General features: G+C 48.9%; 6 protein-coding genes across 6 annotated transcripts; all 6 read right to left on the minus strand.

Moving 5' to 3' along the window:
- Window positions 1-100: 100 nt before the first annotated feature.
- On the minus strand, window positions 101-4,857 carry N7537_001078 (uncharacterized protein; the record flags this gene model as incomplete). Its single annotated transcript, XM_056892136.1, has 2 exons — window positions 101-662; window positions 716-4,857. 2 exons carry the CDS (start codon window positions 4,855-4,857, stop codon window positions 101-103), a joined length of 4,704 nt encoding a protein of 1,567 aa, XP_056757131.1.
- A 992-nt stretch (window positions 4,858-5,849) lies between these two features.
- Window positions 5,850-7,972, minus strand: N7537_001079 (lysophospholipase family protein; the record flags this gene model as incomplete). The annotated part of the gene is made up of 3 exons (XM_056892137.1): window positions 5,850-7,047; window positions 7,101-7,794; window positions 7,930-7,972. The coding sequence occupies 3 exons, from the start codon at window positions 7,970-7,972 to the stop codon at window positions 5,850-5,852; spliced, it is 1,935 nt and encodes a 644-aa protein (XP_056757132.1).
- Window positions 7,973-9,031: 1,059 nt separating this feature from the next.
- Window positions 9,032-10,997, minus strand: N7537_001080 (uncharacterized protein; the record flags this gene model as incomplete). Its single annotated transcript, XM_056892138.1, has 2 exons — window positions 9,032-10,650; window positions 10,712-10,997. 2 exons carry the CDS (start codon window positions 10,995-10,997, stop codon window positions 9,032-9,034), a joined length of 1,905 nt encoding a protein of 634 aa, XP_056757133.1.
- A 1,380-nt stretch (window positions 10,998-12,377) lies between these two features.
- On the minus strand, window positions 12,378-12,736 carry N7537_001081 (uncharacterized protein; the record flags this gene model as incomplete). Its single annotated transcript, XM_056892139.1, has 2 exons — window positions 12,378-12,619; window positions 12,685-12,736. 2 exons carry the CDS (start codon window positions 12,734-12,736, stop codon window positions 12,378-12,380), a joined length of 294 nt encoding a protein of 97 aa, XP_056757134.1.
- Window positions 12,737-13,346: 610 nt separating this feature from the next.
- N7537_001082 (putative short chain dehydrogenase) lies at window positions 13,347-14,405 on the minus strand (the record flags this gene model as incomplete). The annotated part of the gene is made up of 3 exons (XM_056892140.1): window positions 13,347-13,658; window positions 13,770-14,105; window positions 14,193-14,405. 3 exons carry the CDS (start codon window positions 14,403-14,405, stop codon window positions 13,347-13,349), a joined length of 861 nt encoding a protein of 286 aa, XP_056757135.1.
- A 3,035-nt stretch (window positions 14,406-17,440) lies between these two features.
- On the minus strand, window positions 17,441-20,179 carry N7537_001083 (uncharacterized protein; the record flags this gene model as incomplete). The annotated part of the gene is made up of 2 exons (XM_056892141.1): window positions 17,441-19,847; window positions 19,926-20,179. 2 exons carry the CDS (start codon window positions 20,177-20,179, stop codon window positions 17,441-17,443), a joined length of 2,661 nt encoding a protein of 886 aa, XP_056757136.1.
- Window positions 20,180-20,353: the final 174 nt, after the last annotated feature.

The raw sequence follows: 20,353 nt of genomic DNA on the forward strand, positions 1-20,353 counted from the left end.
CCGTCGTGGAGCAAAATTCATAAGCGCCCAAACAAAGAGTCCCCATATTTACATTGACTGGGTATGAATCTACAAAACGTGAACAATGCAAAGAATAAAATCAAGGAACAAGAGGGCTGGCGACAGCAGGCTTGTAAACAAGACTCTTACGTCTAGCAGCCTCCATGCGGAACCGGCGCTGCCTCCTGGATTCCTCGTCTTGTCCCTCATCCAGCATGATACTCACAGGCTTGGCGCTCGGGAACAGACCCCGGTTACTCTGCTTTGGCGGGCAAGATTGCTGGACAAGCTTGGAGCGATTTCCAAGGAATCCGGGTGTAGCGGGCGACATGCCAATGGCATCAAGGTTGGCAAAATTGTATCCCGGAGTAGCAGGGAATTGGTAGCTATCAGCAGAAGATTGTTGTGGGGGTGTGGATGGCATTGGCTGGTGGGTCGGAGGTGTGATCTTGCGGAAACCTTCAACGGCACCTGGGTTGACACCACTGCGACGTCCGCCGACAGATGGCGCGGGGGATTCGGAAATGCGCACGAGTGTTCCATTCACATTGCTCAGTGCACGAGGCTCCATACTCTTGCGGCGCTTGGCGCCTCCGCGAGGAATGATAGAGCTGTCAACTGCATACGGAGTTTCATCGAGCCATTGGTTTTCCCGTTCACAGCTAGATATAACAGTCAGAAACGTCGCGTAAAGATGCACAGAAGATAAACTCACTCAAGGACCCAACCAACTCCAACACACTTGACAAGACCCGCTGCCTTCTTGACTTTCTCCATAGTCCGCAGGCCACCATCCTTGTACACAACATGGGTGATGCCAATTCTCAGGTCCTTGGGCTCTGCACCATCAACCGGCGAGAGACTGGAACGAGGGTTCCAAGACCAGGACTTCACACATCGGGCGCCCATTTGCTGCAAAAGTTCCACAAAGATACCAGACGCATCCTCACCCTCGGTGGTATGAACATCCACATGCACAACTGCCCCGTGCAGAGCCTTCTGTTCAGTGCTCATGCTACGACGTGCCTTCTTGGCAGGACTGGCGGTTGCGACGGGAGTACCGGGGACAACCATCACTGGTTCTTTGACACTGCTGCGTCTACCCGTGGTAGAACGGCGTTTTGGTGCCGGACTTCTGCTCATCCGTGTAGATTTCCGAGAGGGAGACAGAATCGGTGCAGTGTCATTGAGTGCCATAAAGGTTGGCTTGCGAACACGCGGAGAAGATCGAGTGGGAGATGTGTTCGAGAGGGACAGACCTCTCTTGCGGGGCAGCTTGAGAGGTGACACGTCGCCTTCGGCTTTCAAGGGCACTTTTGACACCGTATGAATGGTGCGTAACTCGTCAGGTTGGACTTGATCCTTCATTGGGGTTGATGGAAGAATCGGACCGCAGTTCTCTTTGTCATCGAGTAGATGAAACTCTTGGCCCTGATCTTGCGGGACTTCGGCTGTAGAAGTATGCTCTAGTTCAATGATTTCCGAGTCAGGATCCTCGAAGATATCCGTGCCCTTGTTTGGCGGGTCAATTATTTGATGGTCTTCATGGATGGATGATGGCCGTGGAGTCTGTTCACACTCAGGGCTCATGCAAGCACTTTGAGGCTGAAGTGGAAATTTGTCAAACAAAGAGGGGGTATTTGTCAAAGGACTCTTTGACAAATTAGGATACGACACACTCTCAGGATTTGTCGGAGTGTCCGTGTTGGTACGGTCCAAGGGGCCCACTAACGAGAAAACTCCACGGCGACGCGGTCGGAGTGATCTAGCTTGGGAAGGGGTGTTTTGTTCCCAACGGCCAAACTTCTGTGCCAATGGAGTAAAACCTAAGCTTGTCTCAGCATGGGATTGGTGCTGATCAACAAAGCTTGGTGTGTTAAAGAGACTGGGTGCCATTAACGCAGGGCTATCAACCTGGGTCTTTGGCGTCCAACTATTTTCTTCATGCAGGGGCGCGTCAATGATGACATTATTGGCATTCTTGGCATCGAGGGTGGAGTCATGATCATTCTCTGAGTTGGCTGGGCGATCCAAAGCTAATGAAGCAGATTCACCGCCCGTGGGACTTGGTTGTGGTAAAGCAATGGATTGCGTCCTTTGGACCGGGGTTGCAATATCCTCGACATAGATGTTCTCATGTGGCGAAGCAGGCTTTGGCGATATTGTAGCAAACTCAGGCACGGCCAGGATAGACTCTGTGTCTTCCACGTCGCTCTGCTCGCTCATCACTTGTCCCTCTTCCTCGGGTTGTTGAATGGCCTCTTGTACATTTTGGGGCTCTTCCTCAATCTCCCGCCGCTCCAGTACCGCCAGCTCATCTTCGGGATAATCCGTGTGCTCCATGTCTGAGTCCGCCACCTGACCTTGTTCGTCATACAGGTCATTGTCTGCGCGGTGTGCATCTTCCATAGTGTCGAAGCAAACCGTATCAGCTTCTTCGTATTCAAACTCGCTCTCGTGATGGAGATCTTCGCCCTCTTCTAGGCCTGAGTCTTCCTGGAGTTGTTGGTTATGAAGATCATGCGCTGCCAATTGGGCGTCTTCCATAGTATCGAAGCAAACCGTATCGGCTTCTTCGTATTCAAATCCATTCCCCTCATGGAAGTCTTCATCCTCTCCTAGGTCTGAGGCTTCCTGGACTTCTTGGTGATGAACATCATACGCTGCCAAATGGGCGTCTTCCATGGTGTCAAAGCAAACTGTGTCGAGTTCCTCGTCCTCAAATTCGCTCTCGTCTTGAAGATCTTTGCCTTCTTCTATGTCTGACACATCCTGAACTTGTTGGTCATGTAGATCATGAGCTGCCAATTGGGCATCTTCCATGGCGTCAAAGCAAATCGTATCGGCCTCTTCGCGGTCAAATTGAGCCTGGTATTCAAGTTGTTCGGTAGCTCCGGGGCCTGAGTATTCCTGAGTCTCTTCATCACAAAGGTCCTCCGCTGCTATATTGGCCTCTTCCATAGCATCGAAGCAAATCGTTTCAGGCTCTTCGTACTCGGACGGGGCTTTATCTTGAGGAGATTCACTTTCATCCTCTTCCAAGTCTGAGTCTCCCTCCACCTCCACCTCCGCAGTTAGAGATTCGGTGTTTTCATCATTGAATGAGTCTCGGACAGCTTCTGAGGTGGCAAAATCTTCCTGAATGGGAGAAACCGATGATGCCTTTCCATCAGAAGATAACTCAATGCCAAAAATGTCTCGAGCCACATCCTCGACCATTTCGGTGTCCTTTTCAAATGCCGCCTCGTCTGGCAGGCTATCCCTTGGCGAGGATCTTGGGGTGGTGGATTGTGCGAGTTCGACTGTCTTAGAAGGGGTTCCATCATTGTCGATGGGTGTAGAGGGGCCCACAGATGCATGAGTAGAGAATATCGAGTTTTTGAACGGAGAAGCTATTCTCTTTGCGGGGCTTTGAAACAAGGGAGTTCGAGCAGGGGCTGCCGATGTAGAATCCTTGAATGGGGATTGCGAGAAAGAAGCACCCAAATAACCCTTCTTGGGTGACATCTTCAATGGAGAAGTGTGTCCGGGTGTGAAATCAGGCGCGGAAATCGGATTCACGCTACCCCCGAAGAGGGAGCCTCCACGGTTTGGGGTGTCTCTCATGGAAAACTGGAAGGGAGATGATGGTGCTGGTCGTCTCGCAGGACTAGACATCATCATAGAATCACTAAAAATAACTGAATTTCCGGGTGGAAGAGCGAGGTGGCCATTATCTGCGACTGCGTTCTGGCTGCGGTTCGGCGCAAAGTTGATTTTCCTGACTGGGGAGCTAAGTCCGATGCCGTCTGATCCGTGTTTTGGGGTTGGTAGTTTCGGTTCGCCATTCTCGTCCACGAAGCTGGATGCCTTCTTGGGGGTAAAGTTGATCCTTCGTACAGGAGAGCTCAGTCCAGTGGTCTCCAAGCCATGCTTGACTGGCGAGTGTACAACAAGTCTGACCGGATCCTTGGTGTCGTCCTTAATGGTGTTCAATTCATCATCTTCTCCATCAGAGCTTGCGTATGCTGATAGAGATTTGGCCACCTGCTTGGCCTTCTTGGGAGATAATGGCTTGGTCGCTTCTTTCTTCGCTGCAGCTGGCTTCCTTCCGCGAGTGCCGGTTGTCACGGGCTTGCGAACTGGGGTCGCTCCGAGGCCAGCCTTGCCAGCACCCGTGCCCTTGGTCGCTACTCGTCGACGGCCAGCAGCAGGAACCTCGGGCTCCTCGGCTTCGGAATCCGACACATCCTGGAATTTCACTGTCTTCTTCTTGGCGGGTCCACGTAAAAGGTTCGAGCGCATAGTTGTCGAGTTTGTCGCAATCCTGATTTGGTTCGATTTCGTATCATTCGCTGTGTCAATTGCCGCACGTGTCCGTCTGCTCGTGGCCACCGTTTCACGGGTCGGAGGGGCCTTCGCTGTTGTTGCCGCTCTTGGTCGCCCCCTGGTTTTCGGTGCAGCCTCGGGCTTGGTTGCAGCAGCTTCTGTGGGCAAGGGATTTTTTCTCGGTCTTCCAACACGCTTCTTTGGTGCCTCAGTTTGTTGTCCTAGCTCATTTTCGCCGGCGTTGTTTTGGGGTTTTGGCTTGTCGGCAAGGGACTCGAAAGCCTTCTTTCCTCGCGCATTCACAGTTGTCGTAACTTTCGATTTGTTAGTTGGACGACCAGGAGGACGTGCGGTGGGTTTCGTGGGTTTGCTTGTGATAAATCCCAGCTCATCATCAGACTCAGCATCGAGAGCCGGGTTCGCAGTCCGTGGTGCTGGTGCTGCTCTTCGAGGGGCTTTCTTCTTGGCATCGGCAGCGGCTGTCGATTTGGTCGAGGTTCGTGCCACCCGTTTCGCAGGGGATTGTGGGATTACTGCGGCGCGCGCCATGTTGATATCGTGTTGTCGTTGATGGTCGCAGTTAGTATTGGCATGCGACGCTCATGGCGGGTTTGGGCGGTAAAATGTGGTATCGGCCCAATGTCGTAAGGTCGCAGGTTACCGGGAGTTATCTGATTAGGTGCATGAACGAGGAAGCAAGGCAAAGCAAATAACCCACTGTGGAGGCGGCGGTTGATCCAAGGTTGCTTGTTGTGGCGTTTCCCATAGCAACATAGGCACGTGATATGATCTACACAGTCAAAAAAATACATCAACAAGGACATCAGGATGTTACATCGGATTAATTCAAGGACAAATGAAAATCATAACAAAATAGCAGCGTAGAAGTCTGCTACTAATGATGTTATAAACTACTCTGGAGTTCAAAATTGCACCATAACTTATGCCTCATTCGATATATATTTCTACCAGGTACCTGCATAATGTAGCTTGAAATCATCCCTTACACTCTCTAAATACTCTTTTTCTGGCTTTATGCTGTTATAAAATGCTTGTTGGATGTCAGTACAGATTTAAATGAAGAAAATTGTGCATCACCTTCATAGTCGCAAGTCTCGAGAGCCGTAATTATGCCCCAATGTATAGTTACGTGAAGGATGCCGAATTAATAAATGGTCCGGGCCAGTTACGAACTTACCCTTCTTGTCATATGATTTAACGCAAATTTGAGTGGAAGAGGAGCAGACGTTGTTTGAGGGGCATATATTTCCAACGGTTTATTTGCGATCGAATTGAGAGATGGAAGGGATAAGGTTGTACTGAAGTACAAACATATTCTCATATGAACATACATATATGCATTACTATTGAATTAGATCCACTGGGATCCGAAGAAATCTAGGCAAATACCAGTAAAATGCAAATGACACGAGGATGGCTCGATGGGCGCTTGAAGAAAGTACCAAATGGCGAAGACCCGCGTTCAGAATGCGAGTAGCTGCAACATGGCAGCCGGAAGAAAAATAATTCATCATGTCTGGTTATACCAGGATGAGCATTGCCAAGCTGGCTGCGGCAACCGTGGATAGCATGGTGGGCAAACTCACTGAGGCCATACTCTCAGACAGGTAATAAGCTGGATCATAAGACGACGGTGTGGTGGAGTTCACAGTACCGTTCCAGCAGTACCGGTCGAAACACTGGGTGCAGATATCCGGGAGTTTGGTACCCGTGCGCTCGAACGAGCGGCTGAGGATAGCACAGCCAACACAGGATGTCCAGTTGCCGTCTATGGTGCTGTTAGCCATGGTAGCAACCTCGTAGCCATTGAGAATGATATTGTCACGCTCAGTGTCGTCAGTGCTGAGTTGGAAGGTTGAGATGTTGGAGTGGTAGGAGTAAGGGGCATTGGGGATGTACACGACGATAGGTGTGGGTCCGGTCTGGTTAGAACTATCACAGCCAAAGAAAGATGGGCGGGTGCTGAGACCCAGGTTGACGAAGGTGTTCTGGTCTGGAACCGCAGGGAAGGCGGTACCGTTGCCGATACCGCTGCTGTTCAGGCTGCGCTCGTAAGTTGCAACCAGGGAGGTGCCGTTTGGCCAGTAATAGTCGGTGTCGGCTGAGGAGTCGACGGCGAAGATGACATCGACATGGCGCTCGGGCTGGATAAGAGGATGCAAAGGGACGTTCTGTCCATCCTCGCCGCCATCAACGACGTCCAGCAATTTCTGCGTGGCGTACGGCGATGAGTGCTCGTTGTATTTGTAGAAGGGGTTGGGATCGTAGGAAGCGATGTCGTCTTGAGCTTTGTCAAACTTTTGCAAGAGGTCGGTGAAAACGTTCTTTACGAAGCTGGGGAGCGAAGTGGTGTTGATCTGGAGAAGGAACTGGTTGAAGAGTGTGGATGAGGTTCCGATCACAAAGCCGGCACTGTCGAAACCGCTGATGCAGCTCTCGTTGCTCGGCAGCGAACCACCTTCGAACTTAGAGCCCAGGTACTTGAGCGGAACGAAACCAAAGATAGTAGGGTCAAAAGTTCCGAACTCCCACGGGTTGAACTCATAGACAGTCGAGTTGCTGCCAACGAGCAGCTCACCGGGGTTACGGCCATCTGCAACAACAAATGGCATGGGGTAGTTTCCATCCTGGAACTCGGGGGTGTCGGCAATGGAAGACCAGGTATAGCTGAGCCCACCATTGCTAGCATTGAACATTTGATAGGAAAGTGCGCGGCCCCTGTACCCAAGTTAGTAAACATATATGCATCACTAAAAACAGGGATAACATACCAAATATCAGTAAGAGAAGTATCAAAGCCAGCGTTCTTCTTCCCCTCAGCAGCTTCAGCAAGGTCCTTGTAGTAACTAGCAGAATCCAAAAGCTGGATACCACCAGTATCAGGGCCCTCAATGATCGAGTTCCCGAACTGCCAGACGGAACCATCCGTATGCGTCTGCAGTTTGTCGATAGTAGTGAAGTTATTGATGTAGATTGAACCCAGCAACCAGCTGCCTCCACTCAGACCAGCAATATAGGTAGCAGACTGCAGCAGACCACCCAAGTGCCCGGTCGTCGACGCATTGTACGTCCGACTGTCGAAAGCCTTGATGGCACCGGCACCGTTCATCAATGCACGCCATCCACCGCCCGAAACGGCAATACCGATATTGGGCAGACTGGACGAGTTCCCAGAATGTTGATCGAGGTAGCTAACGACGTCATAATCGCCGACTTTCACATGCCCGAAGAAATCCTTCATCGCCGACAGAGTCTTGCCTCGGCGGACTTCTAGCCATGATGTCTCGTTTGAAGACAGCTTCGCTGCGCTGCGAACTGTCGGTCGGCTTGCTGGGCAGCTGACAGATGTCGGCGTGTACCCGTCGGGCGCATTGGGGAGTGCTCGTTGCACACCTGCAAATGTAATATCATCGGAATTGACCCTGATATCATCGGAATTGAGCCCGCTAGGAGCAGCGATTGCACCTGCGAGAACACGGTGATTAGGGCGGTGAAAATATTATTTTGTAGATGCGTGTAGAGGTTCAATTAAGCCAAGAACGGTAATCCCGTAGAAGGAAAAAAAAAAAAAAAAAAAAAAAAACCACGAAAAATACTTACCGGGCAAGCCCAGAGCAATCGAGATCAGCGCAGATGTTTTCATAACGGTTCACAACGGTTCACAATTGTGACCGACTGTTATTTGCAGAGACGCAGAAGGAATAGATTCACTCCTAGGGTGAGATACTTAGGCACGGAGGGGGAGGGAATACTTATGAACCGGGCTCGCCGGAAGCTTAGCCAAGCCCCTCCCCAATGTCCCAGAGTGGTATGCTGGTAGTTCCTTCGGTATGTTCGTAGGGTTCGCGAATCATCGCTGCCGAGTGGAGTGAAGTGATGTCAAAAGATGCCGAAAAACTCCGTTTTACTTTACAATACATTGAATATAGAATGAAAACCACTCATTTTTCAGACGCCAGGTCAGAATACAGTACGGAGTACTCCGAACAACCGTGGATAACATGTAGGCTGCCTAAATGGGGGCTGGACAGGGGCTGATTTTGAGGGTGTCATGTGATACGAATACGGTCAATGTGGGCACAAGTAGGCACCCGCATTTCAACCGTCATTATTGGAGTACAACCCAACCCGTAGGGCTTAGGAACCCCTAAAAGTGGACTCATTCCCAATCACTCCACAGTCAGATGGATGTGGCTCATGTAAAACGGGGATGGCTTAGGTTGCGAGGTGGATCTGGCATAAAAAGCAAGGTAACAAAAGGGATTGTGATTGGGTGAGATCAAAATTATGCAGCACAATATCTCGCACTCGTATTACTACTTCCAAGTATGGAATAGTACGAAGCGATAGCGTCCACGGTATAATTTGCGCGATGTGGATGCTGGTCACAGATCGAGATTGGCATTACTGTGGTGTGAAGGAATTGAGTATAACCTACTATCAGATGACAAAGTGAACTAATTAACTATCAGTTGAATTGAATTTGATAAAAGCGTTGGACTTAACCTTGGAAGAAAAAGAAAGAAAAAAACATCATCCCAATAGAACCAAGCTAAAGCAAAGTAGAGAGAACCAGTGATCAGTTGAATTCATTGAAATGTGAGGAAAGTGTCGGACTTGACCTTGAAAGAAAAAATAACAAAAACACCATTTCAAACGAATCAAGCTAGAGCAAGGTAAACTTTCTTTCGCACTCACAATCTCAGCCACGACTAGGGCCAATCTCGGCATGTTCAAACTCTGCCTGTTCCTCCGTGGTCTCGTTAGCCTGCACATGACCCTCGGGCAAGTTGTTCAACTCATCCTCCTCCTTATCCAGACCCCAGAACTGGATAATGAACAAGGTTCCTCCCACAAAGGTCAAGATAGCGAAGACGGCGTAGTTCCAGATCAACAGAGGGTCCCTGGAAAGCGTTATCAAAGCCTCGGCGATGGCAGCGGAGATGGCGTTGGTGAACATATTGATCGCTTGGACGAGAGAACGCATATTGCGAGGGGCCTTGGAGTAGGCATACTCCATCGAGGTAATGATGGCAAAGATCTCCGATATCGCAACCAGGACATACGAACCAGTCTGGGCCCAGACAATGATAGGAGACGGGTTGACACTGCCGTCGTCAGTGTAACAATTGTTAGCTCGGTAACCGCACGGTGAAGTCAGGTAGATGTAGTACTGGATGACAGCAGCCCATATCATAGAAAGTGATGCGAGCAAAAAACCAAGGGTGATTTTCTTGATGGCCGTGAAGTGAATGCCCATTTTGCGCAGCCCCGGGTATAAGAAGATGTCACAGAGCGGGACGAAGATCAGCAGTGCCAAGGGGTCAAGATTGTTCACAACGTCGTTCGGAACGCCTTTCAAGGTCATTGTGCCGGCCTGTGCGGTGAGATTGTTTGTCAGTTGGTTGTAGGCTAGCCAGTAGACCGGGAAATAGCAAAAAACAGCACAAGCGGCAAATCCACGGCGCACTTCGTCCACCCATGCATCGTCGAAGGTCATCCACTTGGGTCGGAATTGGGGCTCGATGTTAGAGGGCTTCGCGGTGTTCCAGAGAGTGCCATCGTGCGTTCGCTTCCAGAAGATGTATGGGTTGTAATGCCAGCGGTTGCGCATGCAGAACAAGAATGTCTTGATGGCCTTGTAGGTCACTGAGCCTGCCGGCCGTGACTGGCGATAACGCTTGCGACCCCACCACATGATGAATGGGGTAGTCAGGAACATGGCGGTGGGCAGCAGGAATGCCAACCAGAAGCCGATATACTTCTCTGCATAGGCCATGCCAATCTGACCCATCAATGCGCCGATATTGATGAACAGGTAGAAGTAGTGGTAGATGCGGCTTTGGGTGATAGTCGGGTCGATGATAACACGCTCACCGGATTCAAGTGTACGCACCTTGAGATTGACAGCAGGGATCTGCTCGACAACCAGGGCGGATATGTTGGGCTTGAAGCCACCAGTCCCCAAACCCATGATTATGACACCCAGGACAAACACAGCAAAGGAAGAATTGGTGTTTGTGATCACTGGTGGGATGGCAGAGACAACTAGAATGATGTGACCTAGAATAGAGGCACCAATAGACCAGGAGATGGTCTTGTACCGTCCCCAGTACTCATCAGCGATGTAGGCACTCACTAGGGGAAGGCAGTAGCACCAGAAGGTGTTGAAGGTGTTAATGGCGCTGGCAGTTTCAATACCCTTACCTAAAGCACCAGATACACCCTGGGAGCTAGGGCCACCAGCCCCAGTTGCGTGGTTCGATCCGGGAGGGCCATTTGGGGCAGGAAGAGGAAGTGCATGGTTGACGAAGTTAGAGTCTGTAGTGCAATGTTAGAATCATTTTTTTATCTGGCTCGTATGGGGTTGTGGGTGTCTTACAGAGAACCTGGGTTCCATAGTAGGAGAAACGCTCGCACAGTTCAACAAATGCAACGGTGTACACGACCCAGGGAATAGGAGCTGAGACGCGACGCAACGCGTTGCGGCCATGAAGCTCATCAGTGGTTGGGTCTTCGTCACCCGCACCGAGGTCGTACGACTCGGGGATGACACTTTGCTGGGGCTTCTCATAGGCAACTGGGTCACTTTGCCTAATGGTGGTGACAGGCTCGATATCATGGACAGCGAGCGAGTCCGAGCCTAGGCCTGTGACCTGAGCAGCCATCTTGGATAGAATAGAGACCAGTGTAGGGCAGGGAAGAGAAACAATGGGAGGGACGTGTGTGGAAGAGAGAAAAGAAAGAGAAAAGAAGAAGCAAACAACCGAAGTGAAATTCACATGCTGGGACTGAACTCGGGGTGCTGTTGGATATGAGAAACAAACAAACCTGCAGACTCCTAGCTTAGATTACCCATACCAAAGCCATGGCTTCAATAGCAGTCATACCTTCTTTTTGCTCTGTTACCTTTGCTACAAGACAAGACTGGGCTAGGCCGGGGGATACAACTTAACACCAAGCGAATTAATAGACCACAACATCAATCAAGTATTGAGATAGATGCAGCATATGCCATACCATGTAACCTGCCGTGATATGTAACCTCCCCATACCATAGCATCGATGGGTCCTTTTTCTGGCCAAAGAGGAAGAAAGACAACGCTAAAATCAATGGCCCGAGCATTTTATTCTATACGAGATTCTCCTAGGTCGATTTGATGCCAGTACGGAGCCGGATATCAGATATCGAAAATTGGTCAATCATACAACTCTCTTTTGGGCAATTAAGAAGAAACAAGGAGCTTCAATTGAGATCTAGCAGGATTGAATTGTAAGAAACTTAACATAAGAAGAAAGTTCAACAGGAAATGGATAGCCCTCGGCAAGCATCTTGGTGCAAGTTGTAAAAAGCTTGATATATGCTTTCGATGTGTCTTTGGCATGGTCTACTAAGATATCAATATACCATTATGAATACTCGGAGTTTGGTTTAGAGTAATATCATTTACTTTAAATTAGCCTGCTCTAATATTATTTGATAATAGGACCATGTTCACGGGTGACTGCTTTTAAAGCAACACCGACAAAGGAAACCTAAGGCCACAGGGTTGCAGAACAAAGGTTATAGGGTGAACTTTCGAGTATATAACATATTATATTAGAGAGGTTATATTATCAGAGGTTCACTAGCAGGCTTGAAGGCCTATAGTACTAAAAAGCACAGTGGGCTCCATCAGGTCAGATTCTCTGTAGTGCAAAGCACCGTGGTGAAGTTCCTTGGCAGAGAACCCTCAAGGTGGCAACAGGGTAATGCATGTCATACCAATGAGATATTTTACATTAAAACAAAGGAAACAAGGATAAAACTAGAATGCCAAGCCTCGGTGGCGATTACTCTAGGCCACAGTGTGCTCATTTACCTTTACCTATACTGTAGTCTTGAAGGATTCAACGGCCCAATGATACATAATATTCAATATAAAACCATTTCTTCCACTTTTCGGGAACTTGGCCCAGAAATCACCCTTTTGAGACTACTTACCTATCTGGGCTAAACTGTCGTCATTGAAAAAAAAAAGGGAATCACTCCGAAAACTGTCCATATTTCATCCACGCTTCCAGAAGACCAACACATGCCAGCTCAAGTGACTGCTTGATACAAGAACACAAGGATAAGTCCGGAGTGTAGTGCCCAACAGGTTAATTAAGGCATCCCACCAGTAAGCGAATATACCTATTGACCCCAAACAGTCAATACCCGGCTCGCCCAACTCTGATTGGTCCCGGTTCTCCGCATCTTCCCCAGACTTGATGTCAGCCGCAAGTTGGTCTCCATGATTATTGGCGGCTGAGAAGAATATGACATTTGTATTGTTTCAGACTATGTTGATGACGATTACAACGGCCACGTACCTATCACGCGATACTTTGTGATCTGCGGGCTACTAGATTTAGCAGCGAACATTCTTTTTTTTTCAAGTGTATCCCTAACATTTGATCTTTGGATTGAACCTTAAGTTTGTTGATCAGCCTTGTTGGGAGGTCAGGTGCTCTAGTTTGGCTATGTGGTACATTCCGACTGGATGGATGTACGCGGTTATTTTGTCGGTGAGGGGGAAACGTTGAGATTCGGTTATTGGTGCCGGTTTGGGGACGACGCTTAAACATGAAATATATACAAGGGCTCTCCATGACAGTTAATATATGTTGTATGTCATTGTACAACGATGAGATTTGAATGCCGATCTATCTTCAAGTGGGGCAAGATTTACATGCAGCTAAACTCTAGAATAGAGATGAAAAAAGTTGAAATAATTTATAACAATTAGTATTCAAACGATCGGGTTGTAGTCTAACGTCATGATAGCACGCAAAATCTGCAAGGCCAATTGTCGCTGTCTAGGAAAAGACAACGATCAAAATCAAATCCCCAAAAAATCAAAGCCCACGCTTCGCTATTCCCGCCCAATAACTCAAAAGAAGACGACGCAGAACGCCATGCAATGAATGACCAAAAGAAGACGGTCACGCGTAGTGATTGAAAAAGGCAAAATCGAACCAATGCCATAATCAATCTACCACGCGGCATGGCCACCATCCATGCGCAGGTCGCTTCCAGTCATGAAGCTACTAGCATCGCTGAGCAAGAAGACAGCCGCGCCACGGTACTCTTCCGGTCGGGAGAGACGGCCAAGCATGTTCTCTTTGGGCCACTGATCGCGACGTTCAGGGAAGTCGATGAACAGCTTCTCAACCATAGCGGTGACAATGTAGCCAGGGGAGATGGTGTTGACGCGGATGTTGTAGGTGCCCCATTCGGCAGCGAGGTTGCGGGCGAGCTGGAGGACCGCAGCCTTGCTAGCGTTATATGCGGGGCAAATAAGACCCTGTAGAAAAATAATGTTAGATCCTCTAACTTCGTACGCCAACTAGAAGAACGGAATGTGATATGGTGGAAATTGCACGGGTAAGATGAAAATAGGGGAGTGGAAACGTACGCGATTGGCAACGGTACCGCTCATAGAGGCGATCATAGCGATACTACCTCCATTTCCGAAGCGAATCATTTGCTTAGCCACAGCCTGAGAGGTCATGAACACCCCCGTGACGTTAACCTCGAACATAGTGTTGCTATCCTTGGCCGAGTATTCGAGCGCTGGGGTCTCCTGCTGGATACCTGCTGCGGCAACGAGGCCATCCATACGGCCCTCTTCATTGGCGATGGTCTCGATGACACTGTTGAGAAGTTCTGTGTCACGCACGTCAATACGACGGTAGTGCAACGTGGTGCCAAGCTCTTTTGCGCGCTGCTGGATCTGCTCGAACTCGGGGGCCTGGTGATCGAGTGATTGTTAGCTTAGTGCTGATACAGAGGGATATTGTGATTGTATGAACTAGATCCGAGGAATGTAGAAACTTACCGGCTCTTCCAGACGGTCGAGTGCGTATACCTTCGCTCCGGCTTCCAGGAGTGCCTCTGCCTGGACTAATCCTAGACCCCGGGCAGCACCTGACACCAGCACCACCTTTCCAGCGAGACTGAACTCGGACATTCTGGACTTGTGGCCCATCAAGACGGGCTGGTTGGTCATAGGAGCAGCGGGAACTGGAGTGGTTTCAATGGAGACAGACATTGCGATATGATATATTAGATATTAGGCAATGGCAGTGACGATAGAATTGATATTAATAAAGGCGTCAAAAGGTTATTAGACTGATTGTTTCGTATACAGACAAAGAAGAATGAAGATGATTCAGTTGAGGAACCATGGACCAGAGAATGAACTCTCTTTAAATACATATCTTGTTGACCGGAAAAGTCAGGCCGAACCAAGACCAAAGCGCCCTAGAGGTGTCTCGTGAACAGAAAGAAACCAAATGACAGCCCAAAAAGGAAATCCAGACTTGGACCAAGGGTACTGCAAAGCGGATAAGTCCAGACCTCCTGGAATGCAGGTTGAACGGCCGTGGCGAGGCATACGCAACCCTACAAATAGGATGAACACATAGAATAATCATCTATGTAGTATAGTACTTGGTACTATATCAATTGATCTTTCGAGTCAAGAAATTCGACACTCGTTATCTTGTTAGGATCCTTGTTCCGATTTTCCTCATACACACTTTCCAGCAATAATATCGACTGAATAATACGTTGAAGTCAGGGTTAGTTCATCAGGGGGAAATACCAGTCACCAGACATGATGAAATCCACGATAGTTCGACGATAGTGTGGCCGTTCGGAAGCTAAGGGATGGCCGGATTTCTCATTTGGGAAAGCCGTCGGGGGACTGGGAACCCGGGGAACCCTAACGCCACTCTAATTTTTGACCTTCAGCATTATTTTTCTTTATTGCTTTTTTTAAACGAAACTCATCCAGGTGACCTCCGACCCCCTTGAGAGAACTACGCGTACACCGTACACAAACTACCAAGCCTCGAGCCGGGTCTTCTAGAAATCTTCCAAGCCTCAAGTACTATCCGGGGTCAGGTGGCTCTTTGCAGATCAATGACTGAATCCCTACCAATCCCTACCAATCAGGTTAGTAAATATGGCCTGTGATATCTGTTCCTGTCCGATCGCCCCGGCTCCAAGGTGGCGGCCCGGGCGAAGAGGAATTCATTGGTCAATTCCTGCACCAAAGTCTGAGGATTTTTTTTTTTTCTAAAATCTAAAATCTAAAATCTAAAATTGAATGTGCCAGATATCTGAAAACAAAGTACGTGTTGTTCCAAGGTTCAAACCGAATAGCTCAATCTGGATACTCCGGGTTCTCGATTCTCCATTCTCCATATGGGGGAAGTACAAAAACTAAAATTAGGACTTCAACATTGAAATCCAAAAGAGTCCAGACTTCATGCCAATGCTCAGATAGGACTAAGGCCATATAGCTTATCTGACTATAACCCTGCACTAATATAATAATCATACATAAGAGGACATACCTTGTGACCATCAGAACTTTCCATTCCCAAGCTCCTTACTCAATGGGGAAATTCCGAGGTTTCCACTTTTTTTTTCTTTTGCTCTCGTGATGTTTCATTTCTATACCGAAATTCCCTTGAGCCTTGTCTCTACCGTACCGGTGTACACTCTGCATACTTCCAAGGTTCGGCCGCGTCTCCGATGGCTTATTTGTACCCGGACCCAGGGGTCTTGCTGACGAAACCCCCACGCTATGAACTCCCGGTAGAAACTACAAAATAAAAATAAAAAGAAAAAATAGATATGTAATTGTGTGGTCTGTGCCTTCATTTTCTCTTTGTTGGTCAGAATCTGATCCGGTCAATTCTTCGTCCCCCTGCCGTGCACTTTTCGGGCCAGCCTTGGTGGTTCCCCGATGTCTCAATTGCTGCCGGACCCTATCTGTCTTGCGCAACCACCCCCAAGTACTTATGTAGGTATTTTCTACCTAATTATGTATAAAGTGATCTGTGTAGCATTGTGTTGCACTCTGTGCATTTCTATTTCCCCTCTTCTTCCTCTTCTTAATTCTTGCTACTATGTATATACAGCCGTCTTTCAAAATCGGCATAACTATAATGATCTCTTACTATGTATGATACGTCGCTAGTATATGGCTATATGACTACATGACTTGTTTCTTGATCATCCAAAGATGACCGTAAATACAACTGATCGTCTGTACATGTATGTAGTTGGAAACGAAATAGCAAGGCTGTACACGAGTTAGCAGAGGACGGAGACAACAGCCTAATGATTAGGTTAGGTTTGTATGGCATGCAGTTAGGTTAACAGGGTTGAACCTTGGAAACACTGAATTGAAAATAAAGCTTAACCTTCTCGGCAATCCAGGATCATGCCCTGGAGTAAGATACCTACAAACAATGTAGGTACCGCCACGTCTCGTCCATACGATGCCATGCAAGCATAGTATGTACCCGGAAGAAACTCGGTGGATCGAGCGGGTCCTGCCGAACCCTACATACATGTAGGTTAAGCCTAGGTTAATGATAAGGATCTGCATTCGTTCAAGGGAGATCGTGATGATCCTAATATCCTAATCAAGTAAAGAAAGCAAATCTGAACACCAGAACCCCCAGCAATGACCCATCTGGTCTTATATTCCTAAGGCTACCATACAAGAGCATTCTAGGGAGACTGACTGAAGTCGAATAACGGATTAGATTATACATATGAGGTAAAAATACCTGCCCAATCCTCAACCACCCAATGCACGATATTGCGCTTGAACAAGATGTCACCCCAAAATACCGAAGAGTCCTTCGGTGCTATGTACAATGGTTTGTTCGCTTCCAGTTTCCATAAAAGTATAGTTGCCGAAATCCAGGGTTGAGTAACATCAAGGGACAGAAAATAAAAAGCAAAAACACAGTGCCATCTAATGCCATATAGATGGATATGAGAAATATGAAAGAAAAGGGCTGTCCAGCCAAAATGGGGGAAATATTTTCAAGTAAATGAGGGAGCTCAAACATTCACGCATAAATACGTGATTAAAAATAACTCCGTGGTAACGCCAGTTCCAAGACAATGTAGGAGATATCATGAGATGCAAAATGAGGAGAGAGCCAGAAGAAAAATGGAAGAAATGCAATGCGAAGTAAACCAGAACAATCACAAAGGTCCGGTTTGTGTGACTTTTGACTTGATTTTTTTCGATGATTCCGCGGAGCTAGTATATGACTAGGCTTCACGGTAACCCCAAATACGTTTTTGTTCACTCACCCACCACTTGCCAACTAGCTCAGCATCCTTGAGCCAATCAGCGGATTCTTGGCCAAATTTAGGCTTAACCTCTTTGATGAGGGTTTCCAGAGTCCACGCCTTGGTGAGGTGGGCTTCACCGGGGTCTTTGTCTAAGTGGGTGAATGTGTACTCGAACCCTTCCTTCAGGGGAAGGATGAGACGGTATGGAACATCGGCTGCCATGACGGAGAGCATTGAGCCACCGGCGTTGATCAGTCCCATGTTCCAAACGATGCGCTTGGCTGGGCTCTCTGGGTGCGACCGGGCTTCGAGCTGGGTGTCTTCTCGCTCGTGTTCTGGCTGCTCATCTTGTGGGGGATGGTGGTGGTGGTGGTCACGGCGGTGGGGTGGTTCGTCCATAGAAGAGAGGAAAGGACGTATGAGAGACTGGCCTTGGTACTCAGGGAGGAGGGAATTGGCGATCTCGGAGTCGCGCTCGTCCAGAGAGTTGGACTGGACGAGGAGATCTAGGATGGTGGGGACAATAGAAAGGGCGGTGGCATTGGCGGTGACGTCCACCCGAGGCATGTGCGGGTGGTGGAAAACCAAGGGTACGCGGAAGTTGCTAATGTGGCCATTCTCATACGTGCCGGTCATGTCCTTATTATCTTCACCGAAGGCTTGGCCGTGGTCTCCGACAACAACAACTAGAGTCTCGTTGGCAATGCCGGTCTGGTCGAGCATGTTCATGATGTCGCCGAGCCAGATGTCAACGAACCGGGCGGAATTCAGGTAGTTGTTCATCAGATCGTGATTGATGCTTCCCTGGTCGCTCATGTATGGTTCTTTCTCGAAGTCGTCTGGCGTATTCCAGGGGTGGTGGGTTGTGCTAGTGACATGCGAAAGGAACATACGGGTTTTGTTGTTTGCGGCCTCCTCGAAGAGGTCCATCACGTAGGGTCGGAGTTCCGTCTCCGCAAATCCGAAGTAGTTAATTTCTTCGCCCTGAGCTCTGTGTTTCGCGTGGGGGGATTGCATAGTACTCTTAACGACCTTGTGCTTAAAGCCCATGTTGGTGTTCAGCACGTCCTGTCGGTCATAGTCATCGGTAATTGACTGCATGAATACAGACTTCCAGGGGTTCTTAAGAGCCGCTGATTTGTCCTCGGAAGAAGAGTTCTGGAGGTGCTTCCCCGATTGCGACTTGTCTTGATTGAACAGATCGAAAATCTGTGGCAAGCACGGCTGATAAATTTCGAGCGTAGACTCCTCCAAAAGATCCACTGGCAAAGGGTTCACACCACAGTGACTTCCCAGAATACTCTTGAAAGTCAAGGAGCTACCCGTCACGGCGCCACGAACATTAAGCCCACCCATACCTTCCCGTGGCGGGGTCTGCCACGGAGAGTGGCTCAGGTCGAGCTTCTTCCCCTTGCTATCGGTTGCGTATTCGCCGGTCAACTGTTGAGCGACTGGGGTCATGTTGACTAGACGATCGATTGCCTCGTCAATGTTCTGCGTCTTATGAGACGCGAGAAGACCATCGAACAAGGGGGTGCCCTGCTGGGTGGGGAAAAGTTCCTTGCGGCCACTTTCGAGCGTTAATAGCACTACATGGTTGACCTCAACGGAGTGCTCCTTGAAAGCCTTTTGTAGGGGCTCATAAATTTCACCGCCCAGATTTGTAACCATTAGCGGGTCATTTTTCGGGTTGTAGAATGCGCCCTCATCACCGGCACACACAAAAGAATATTGATTGTCCTTCTCTGCACGGTCCTTCGGGCTGAGATCCCAGCGGCTGAATCCTCGGGGTGGGTTTTCGGGGAGCCATGTGGCTCGTGACCATTGTTCCACAAATGTCGAGTCCGGTTGGAACTGATGACCGGAGACCCCATTATCACCCGTGAGTAAAGGGAATGGCATGGCGGGCTCGCGACATCCCTCCACCGTCGCCGTCTTTTTTTGGAAAGCATCGAGCAGTGTTAGCGGCAGAGCTCCTGATAAATGGTCATACGGTATAGCGGGCCTAGTTAGTTCCAAGAAAATGAGCGACACGCAGATGGCGACTGCGGGAATAATGCGACGGAACGACCGGAAGTCTATCGAGGCCATGCACGATTTGCTGGGGGCGGAAATCAATGTATAACGCGATTTGTATCCCCCAACTGCCAGGTCTCGGATTGCCTGCAAGCCGAGACCAGTGATGTTGTACAAATGCGAATGAAGCAACCACGACATTAGTCCGAGCATGGTGGCCGCAGCGGATACAGTTGAGATACCGCTAAGGAGAATTTTCATGGCCGCCGGATCGCTCAGGAAGCTACCACCAGCTGCCCAGGCGACCTCGGCACCGGTTTGCATAAAGAATCCGAACTGGATGGAGGAAGCACCCCATGTGATCAGGCTGCAGTATTGTTAGATTATGTTGCGCGAATTTCCCCTCGTCTTCCATTTCGGTGTTCGGTATTTGGAGTAAACATACGACAGTGCCCCTCCCAACCCAGTTGAGAGCAATTGCCATCGACTATCTGGCGCTTGGAAGCGTAACAAGACCCGCACGAATATGATAACCAACACATCTCGTAGAATGAGGGTGGGTGAATATAGGACGAAGTAGAGGAACGGTAAAGACTGAAAATGGAGCGCAATGTGTAAGGCCTTCGAGGCGAGGCCACTCACGACGAGTACCGAGAAAAGGAAGGGCGGCAAAGGTGGTAAGAGTGCGAAGATGGACATGTTGGAATCATTTCATTTGTACAGTAGAATCGCGCAGTTGGCAAGGAAAGTGGAGGTTGGGGGACTCGAGGAATGTTGAAACTGTAAACGAGAGCCCGGGCAACAGGAAATAAGAGAGAGAGAGAGAGAGAGAGGGAGGAAGAGACCTCGGGAGGAAAGGGAAGAAAGGGTCCA

This window comes from Penicillium hordei, assembly GCF_028827395.1.
Source record: "Penicillium hordei strain IBT 12815 chromosome Unknown utg000001l_segment0_segment0, whole genome shotgun sequence".
Classification (NCBI taxonomy): domain Eukaryota; kingdom Fungi; phylum Ascomycota; class Eurotiomycetes; order Eurotiales; family Aspergillaceae; genus Penicillium; species Penicillium hordei.